We start from the raw sequence: 9,320 nt of genomic DNA on the forward strand, positions 1-9,320 counted from the left end.
AGAAGAGTCTGACGGAGCAGCAGAGGAACATTTTCAGCTACTTGGACTCAGCTCAGCCACTACAGAGAAAACGATGAGCTCAACACAGAAGGTGACAGACAGAGCAGGGCGATATGACCTTGGAGCAAATGTCGGCCAATTTCCTCTGGAAAATCCTTTTGGTTTAACTGTCAGCAAGCAATTTGCATTTGCACTGTTAAATTTTTATATAACTTTAATGCACATAAAAACAGCTGTTTGTTTAACTGAAAATATATTGAGTTTTTTAATAAAGTTGTGGAGTTGTAAAGTATTTTGTCTAGTGTCAATTATATCGTCAGTTATATTGTTATCACAAATTAAAAACAAAGTAACTTTTTGTAAAACTGTTATATTTAGAGCATCTTTTAAGTGGAATAAATTGCCTTATAAAATTAGAGAATTATTCAAACTCTTCAAAACTTCAATGACCACTTAAAAGCCAATTTACAGAGCTTTTAGTTGTTGTAAATATTGTAAGAGATTATTTCTTTTTGAAATTTGTGTAATGTGCCTGAATGTTATTGATATTATTATTATTATTATTGATTGCTTATATTTTAACAATTGTGAAACCTCACTGTGGATGTAAGAGCCAAATTGAATCCACTTTATTGTATAATATTTTATGTGATTGTATTTGACGGAAGATGAGCAACATCTGTTGTGGAAGCTAATGGGGTTCTTTTTGAATAAACAAACATAGATAAATGGTAAATGGCCTGTATTTGTATAGCGCTTTTACTAGTCCCGCCTAGGGACCCCAAAGCGCTTTTACACGTCCAGTCATCCTCCCATTCACTCTCACATTCATACACTGGTGGAGGCAAGCTACAGTTGTAGCCACAGCTGCCCTGGGGCAGACTGACAGAAGCGAGGCTGCCATATCGCGCCATCGGCCCTTCTGGCCATCACCAGTAGGCGGTAGGTGAAGTGTCTTGCCCAAGGACACAACGACCGAGACTGTCCGAGCCGGGGCTCGAACTGGCAACCTTCCGATTACAAGGCGAACTCCCAACTCTTGAGCCACAATCGCCCCAAACATAGGATTTATTATCACTGAATAATTATGTATAAATCTATAAAAATTAAAGAAAGATGTAATAGGAAACAACACTATAATATAAATGATAAAATAATAATTTAGTGTGTGTGTGTGTGTGTACAATCAGGAGGGATGGGCATGATTTTAGTGTTTAAACAGTCATGAATTCTTTTTAACACCAGGTTGGATGTAATGTGTTAGAACTACCAGCAGGTGGGGATAAGAGACCTTTAAGGTGTTTGGTGCCACACTCCACCTTCAGGTTTAAAACTAGTGTTGATGGAGGGAGTTTGAAGGCTCAGTTTGTTCCACGACTGCATTTCACTCACTGCCTCTGTTTGTATCTCTGTCACTGCAGGACCAACATGGAGCGAGAAGTCAGCGCTCTCAGGAGGCCGACAAACCTCACAGAAGAAAGAGAGAGGAAAAACACACCTGTGACGAGTGTGGGAAGCATTTTACTAGGAAGAATTCACTAAAACTTCATCAGTTCATCCACACTGGAGAGAGACCGTTCAGCTGTGACTTGTGTGGAAAGTCTTTTTCCAGGAAGGATTCCCTAAAAAAACACCAACTCATCCAAAGTGGAGTTAAAGCGTACAGCTGTGACGAGTGTGGAAAGTCTTTTTCCAGGAAGGATTCCCTAAAACAACACCAACTCATCCACAGTGGAGTTAAAGCGTACAGCTGTGATCAGTGTGGCAGAGCTTTTACTCACGGTAGGAGCTTACAGAGTCATCTAGTTACCCACTCTGGAATTAAGGCATACAGCTGTGACATTTGTGGGAAGGATTTTGCTCTGAAGACTTCACTAAAAAAGCATCAGGTCATCCACAGTGGAGAGAGACCGTTCAGCTGTGACTTGTGTGGAAAGTCTTTTTCCTTGAAGGATTCCCTAAAACAGCACGAACTCATCCACAGTGGAGTTAAAGCGTACAGCTGTGACGAGTGTGGGAAGGAGTTTACTGAGAAGGGTTCACTAAAAAAGCATCAGGTCATCCACACTGGAGAGAGACCGTTCAGCTGTGACTTGTGTGGAAAGTCTTTTTCCAGGAAGGATTCCCTAAAACAACACCAACTCATCCACAGTGGAGTTAAAGCGTACAGCTGTGATCAGTGTGGCAGAGCTTTTAATCACAGTAGCCACTTACAGAATCATCTAGTTACCCACTCTGGAATTAAGGCATACAGCTGTGACATTTGTGGAAAAACTTTCAGCCAGAGAGGAAACCGAAATAAACACCTACGAATTCACACCAGACATGATGTGTACTGCTGTGAACAGTGTGGCAAATACTTTGCTACAGACGCACAGTTACAACGACACATGTTTACCCACACTGAGGGACGACCTTATAAATGTGACCTGTGTGAGAAGACTTTTAAATCTCCACCTTCCCTGAGAGAACACCAACAGATCCACACCAGAAAGAAACTCTACAAGTGCAGCTACTGTGAGGTATGTATTTATATTGTTATCTTGTCATTTTAGCCTGACTGTTTGAAACAACTCTGCTCATTAAACTGTGTTAGCATGTTAGCAATTCTACTTCATGGAAAAGCAGCTCTGAGTGATTATTCAGATTTTCATGTCAGTTATGGTTTTAGTATTACTGTAGTATTATGGTGGTAGTATTGTAGTTATTGCAGCCCAGTAAACTGAGTGTGTTAACTGAAACAGTAAAATGTAATTGGACGTCTGCAGAGATGCTCTTTATTTCAGGCGACGTTCAGGATAAAAATGTTGAAGGACTGACTTACACTGTCTTTGTGTCTTTGTTTAGAAGCAGAGCGACACAGATGGATCCAGTTCTCAACCCTGTCATCACTGTGGTGGTGGGAAAGACTTTCGTTGTGACCTCTGTGGAAAAACTTTCATTTGGCAAGCTGACCTAAAAATACATCAACGTAGACACACTGGAGACAAACTGAAATACTGCAAAGAATGTGGGAGAAGCTTCATCACATCACATCACTTAAAACAACATGAACTGATTCACAGTGGGGTTAAAAAGCACCTCTGTGATCAGTGTGGGTCATCCTTCATTACTGCAGGTCAGCTTAAATCACACAAACGAGTCCACACGGGAGAGAAACCATACAAGTGCAGACACTGTGACAAAAGCTTCTCACGTTCAAGTCATCGTAACAGGCATGAACATACACACATGGAAGGAAACTACAGCTGTGACCAGTGTGACAAGAGCTTCAGGAATCTCAGTTCATACTCCAAACACAAACGATCCCACGTTACTAATAAACTGTTTCACTGTTACCAATGTGCCCAAACATTCACCTCATTGTCTGCTCTGTGCAAACATCGGCGTGATCACTCAGGGCTGAAATCACTCCCATCACTGGATCACAGTGAATCTGAAGAGACAGAAAGATCCTCTGGTTTCAGTGTCAGACTCAAAAAGCTTGAGATCAGGCTCCACAGAGTTCAGATAGAATCATTTAAACTTGTGTTGAACTGAATTGGTTGCTGGGCTGAACTTCTGCATTACCAATGCAAACTGAATAATACAGAAGATGGAAGGATAGACTTTGATCAGTTAATAAAGGTCATGATCTTGATTCATTGTGGCTGCTACACAGATACTTCTGGGTCACCTCTCTCAGTTAGGAACCTTCCTCACCAAAACTGACTGTTGGACCACATCCCTGGTTTCATGAGAAATTGTTTCAGCCATGATTTCTCTTCATGTATTTCAGAGTGAAGACTGAAGCGACAAATGGAAACATGTTTAAAAAACACAATGTGAGAGAGACGTTGAGATCCTTAGAAGATACCCTGGGTTTTTCTGTCACCCTGCTAGATGTTACACACCTTGTTGTTGGACTGATTCCTACTGCTGGACTACTCCTGGGGAGAGTAACAATACTCTTACTAATTAACTCCCTTTCACACCTTTGGGGATATTTATTTTTGTGCTTGAAGCGCTGTGAGCCAGAACAGCGAGAGAAAAATCTGCAAACGCAATGAGCCGAATGCTTAAGTGAATCCCAGCAGCTGCACATGTGCTACGCTGATTTAGAGGATATCTTTGCTCTGGATTTATATTAATACTTTTTCATTTCTATATGATTCTTCTTGCATCTAAACAAAGATGATTCAATTTGCTAAATTTTGATGGCTCTTCGTGCTCAGGTGTAAATGAGACGTAATATTTGCTCTTGGTTTGGTTCTCCTGTACAGAACCTTGCAGTACAACAGAAACCTAAAAACATTATTTGTAGTTGTTATTCTTAGTTGTTCTGCTGCCTAAATACCACAGGGTGTAATTATGAAGTTATTGAGTTGCACATACTTTACGACCTGCTTAAGTTCGAGGTCACAGCGTCTGTAGAGAAGCTGGAACATAATGAAGTCTACAAGGTTAAAGTTTTCTCTTAACTTATTGTTCTTTCTGCTAGTTGATTTGATGGATCTGAGAGCTTTTGTTTTTATTACTGTTATTATAATTATCATTAATATTTTACTCTTTAGAAGCTTTAAAATAGTGTTTGTGTTTGAAAAAATGGATTTAAGAATTGAACAGAAACATCTGTCCTTCTGAAAATCACCCAAAGGCACGGAGACAAACTCAAAGGATGCAACCTGTAACTTTCTCTTCCTTCATGTCAGTACCATCATCGATTATTTATATAAAATGCATAAAGCAACAGTAACACTTTAGTTTGGATTTCATGATTTCTGTAGTTGGAAAATATTTTGTTTAAAGACAGAAGTGACCGCATAGTTGCAACATTAAAGTGAAATATTTAATATTTTAATAACAGATTAAATGCTGTGTTGAGGCTGTCTTTTCAGGAGGAGAGAAGCTGCAGAGAGGCGTGTAAGACTGCAACTCTGCTTCCTGGTTCCAGCTCTGGATAGTCATATTTTAGGGGGTTTAATAAATTTGTCCATATTTCTAGAAATGAGAGCTGCTCCATCCAAAGTGGGATCGATGCCCTCTCTCCTAACAAGAACAGGTTTCCTCCAGAATTTTTGCCAATTATCTATGAAGCCCACATCGTTTCTTGGACACCACTCAGACAGCCAGCAACGTAAGGAGAACATGTGGCTAAACATGTCACTCCTGGTCTGTATCCCAATTCAGGGTCTGCAGCCTTAAAGGCCGCATTTTAAGGCCGATTACGCCACAGCAACGTGACGAAGGCTGTCCCAATTCAAAGGCTGCTCGAAATGCGGCCCTCAAATGCGTCCTTCATTTCCCTGAATTTTAAGGATGTGTCGGTGTAGACTTCGTGGCCCAACATATCCCAGATTGCATAGCGCGGCGTGGGTGTGGATAATTTTGCCAAAAAAAACGGTAGAAGTGGAGCGGCCAAAGAGTAAACGTTTAAAAGTAAGTACCGATATGATGTCTCAACAGGACCTGGAAAAACTAGTCCATGCATTCATTTTTAGTAGGCTTGATTACTGTAACAGCATCTTTACAAGTCTACCTAAAAAAGCAGTCAGACAACTACAGCTCATTCAGAACTCTGCTGCTCGAGTCCTCACTAAGACCAAAAAAGTGGACCACACCAGTCCAGCTCTGAGGTCTTCACTCTGGCTGCCTGTCCGTCAGAGGATAGACTTTGAAGTTCTGATGCTGGTCTATAAAGTTCTGAATGGTTTAGGACCAAAATACATCAGTGACCTCCTCACCCAGTATGAACCTTCCAGATCCCTCAGGTCACCTGGATCCGTTTTTTTTAATCAGTTCCCAGAGTCAGAACCAGACACGGAGAAGCTGCATTCAGCTTTTATGCTCCATATATCTGGAACAAACCCCAAGAAAGCCTCAGATCAGCTGAAACACTCAGTTTATTTAAATCCAGGTTGAAGACTCACCTGTTCTCAGCTGCATTTGAATAAAGCACCAAATCCACACTTTTAAGCTTAAATTCTTTTTAATCAATTTAATAAATCATGCTTTTTATTTGTTTTTGTTTTTTTAATGTCTCTTTAAAGCACTTTGAATGACCTTGTTGTTGAATTGTGCTATATAAATAAACTTGCCTTGCCTTACTGAATATTATGTCACTTATTTATGTGCAAATGTTTAATAATGAAGAACATTAAAACATTACTGTTGGCCACATGTCGGCAAAGTTATGTGACATTAGTGATGTTTGTACTAACTTGGTTTTAAAGCCTTTACTTTAAAATATTCTCTGTTCAATAGTCGACCTTAATCTTACAGAGAATGTGATGATTTTATGGATAATTAAAGTCAGTCATATATCCACAAACACAACAAGCTGAAAGTCAGTGATGCTGCTCGGTTTGCATTCCTGAATATCACGGCACAAGCAGGATTCACTGCACTGTTAATGTTAGTGATGTTATATTGCTGCCTCTGTTCGGTGGTGTCGAGCCAAACAGACTTTAACGTGTGTTTGAACGAGTTGACGGTTCACTCGTTAAGCCGAAAGAAAGATGCCTCCGTGCCAGCTTGAACATGTTGCGTATGCCGTCGGAACTGGATTTCAGTCTAAACTGATGTCCGTGTTGGTCCTGCAGAGAATCAGAGTTGGAAAAGTTGTTAATGTAGCAAAAAACAAAATGTAATGCAATCTCTTTAAAGCCATGATCTTTTTTTATCGCTGTCACTGGAGTGGGTAAATGAGTCTGCAAAGTTAAAAAAACAGATTTACATTTATTGTTTATTACTTTTATCGAACATCATCCCATCCCATTTATACACATTTAAGAAATAACGTAGAAAATATCCTTTTGTTTGCATTTGGAGACTCAGCATTGGAACCATCCCAAATATCTGCACCAGGGAACCAACTTCTCAAGCTGGTAAAAAGGTCAAGGACACAGTTACGATCGCTAAACTAACCTGTTTTTGAATAAAAGAAAACCATATAAGCATGATCCCTGGAATCTCGGTTTAAAAAAAAGTCAAGCACTACAAATTACTTTTCTTATGTTTAGTATACAGGAGTTGCTGCTCACACTCTGAGTTGCACTAGTGTGTCTGTCAGACGTCCCAAATGGACAGACCGCACTCGCACTCACGCCGGACACTGTAACAGTCACAATGGTGTGGTGTCTCTTTAAGACAACCCAAGTCAAGGGTTAATGTTGTCATCCGTATGCGCCACTGACTCTCTCTGTGATTGTGTGGACATGTGCTTGCACGCTAGTGCATGAGGAGGGACAGATTTTATGTTTTACCTCTCCAGGCACCTTTCTTTGCAACGTTATGGGTTGTACGAACACTGCGCTCTATGCTTGTTAAGCTGCAGCCGTTCAACCGGGCTTATATGGTTGATGAAGAGAAGGTATATTAAAGAACACGCTGTGGAATTCCCAATGCCAGTGCGAGTGTGTATTCTTTTGGCTAAGTGTTTTGTCGCCTCCTCTCAACCACTAAACGCAACCCGACGTTACAACACCTCCTGACTTTATTTCCACGAGCTCTCGACTCAGCTGCAAAGTGCTTACGGGGTCAGTTTCATCAGAATTATCTGCCATTCAGACATAAGTTGAGCAATGGTTTAACCAATTTTCCATCAAACCATGAAGGGATGTCGGAATTAAACAGAACATAGGATGTAAGTTAAGGAAATATAAGTTTGACTATGGAGCACATCTCCTTCAGCGTTCACAATAATGGATTGCATTTCTCTCAGTCAACTGACTGTTTAGGGGGGGGGAAGCGGCTAATAGTTAGTGGGCTCTGTGTTTGTTGTTTTTTAATCACACTAGGAGTGAACAAAAGCAGAAAAAACCCTGTAAAGATGCAGACTGTGAAAGTCTGGTTTATACCATAAATCTTACCAGCTGTAACTGAGTTTTTTGTGGTTTAAGTTATAAGCACGTGTCAAGACTTCTGAGAGAGATCATTAATGCAGAGGATTGCAGCAGCTCTTGGATTTTCACTCTCTGCTGGCTTTTAGATGAACAGTCACATAAATTTCATTCCCAATTTTTCGCCTTTTTTCCAATTAAGATGTGTCTTTAAATCTTTTCTAGTTTGAATAGTTTATTCACATAGTAAAAAAGTAGCTCGGGAACTCAGTAAGTTTGAACTGCGATAATTTAAAGACATTTTCTAAAATAAAGAGGATTTCATCATCCACAGTTTGTGAAAACTGCTGTTAAAAACAAATCAGTAAATTCACAAATGATGGACTCTTTTCAGAGGTACGCTTCATGTACTGATTAACATACACTTAAAAGATGTACATTAGGGTGCAGACTGGTTATGTGGATTTGCTATATGAATATGCTCAAGAGTCTGTTTGAGCTAAAAAAAAAAAAAAACCTTCAAATATATACATATAATTTTAAATCAGTAACATAGATAAAATGTTTTTGGATAACAAACGAGTCACATTTTAAACACTGTTTGAATAATCAAAGAGACAATTATAAAGTGCAGGCTACAACAGACATGCTTACCGGGAGCAGAGAAACACGCTGTATTGTCTCTTTTGCATAAGCCACACCAGAAACGCTCTGTGGGGACATCAAAGTCTGCGCCGTGGGAGTGTCTGGACCCTCCACGCCGGGATTTGCCGCACAACCTCGCACTGGTCCCATGCAGGGGCACAGCCAACGTGTAAGCCCTAGTTCAGCTCCCGAAAAACATGCTTGAGTTGTTCTTGTGTCCAACAAAAATGAGTTCTAGTGTTCTATTTTCAATGTTACTGCGTTGAAGTTTGCACAATTTGAATTAAAAAAATCATTAGACTCTTAAATAAATGGCATCTTGACGTGGACTCGGTGAATGGCTTAAAAAACGAATACATTGTTTTACATCTTGTGCACTTGAGTACACTCCAATGAAACTCGAAAAGTGGGATAAATCCAGACACAGATTATGGAGATGATGACTCGGCATTTGTTAGGGAGGAGTGTAAGTATAGAGAGGAGGAATTCCTACTTCCCATTCATGTACTCTGCACTGGGCATTGTGTCAAAACTGTCCTTGTAACATGTTTACTTTTTTTTCAGAATAAATGGATGTGAAAAAAACCCATCAAAGTTGAGGTAAGTGTTCACCACAGTATCCTGTTTTTTGTATTGGGGTCAAACTTCTCTTTGGGTAAAAATTAAGCCAACATCCATGTGTGAAAGGTTGGTTAACATTTATAACGTGTATAACGTTTTGTAGAAAAGTTTGATCAATTCGCTCTCTCACTCTCTCTCACTCTTAGAAAAATAATAAATTCTCTGGGGTTTTTTTCTTATATGTTTATGGTACCCGACGGAGGAAACATTGACCGGGATGAACCGACGGTCGTC

General features: G+C 40.0%; 1 protein-coding gene across 1 annotated transcript; it reads left to right on the forward strand.

Moving 5' to 3' along the window:
• Window positions 1-526: 526 nt before the first annotated feature.
• On the forward strand, window positions 527-3,918 carry LOC148101502 (uncharacterized). The gene is made up of 3 exons (XM_087845518.1): window positions 527-538; window positions 1,422-2,522; window positions 2,848-3,918. The coding sequence occupies exons 1-3, from the start codon at window positions 527-529 to the stop codon at window positions 3,538-3,540; spliced, it is 1,806 nt and encodes a 601-aa protein (XP_087701644.1). The 3' UTR covers window positions 3,541-3,918.
• The last annotated feature ends 5,402 nt before the right edge of the window (window positions 3,919-9,320 follow it).

This window comes from Neolamprologus brichardi, chromosome 9, assembly GCF_056152115.1.
Source record: "Neolamprologus brichardi isolate AB-2024 chromosome 9, ASM5615211v1, whole genome shotgun sequence".
Lineage (NCBI taxonomy): Eukaryota > Metazoa > Chordata > Actinopteri > Cichliformes > Cichlidae > Neolamprologus > Neolamprologus brichardi.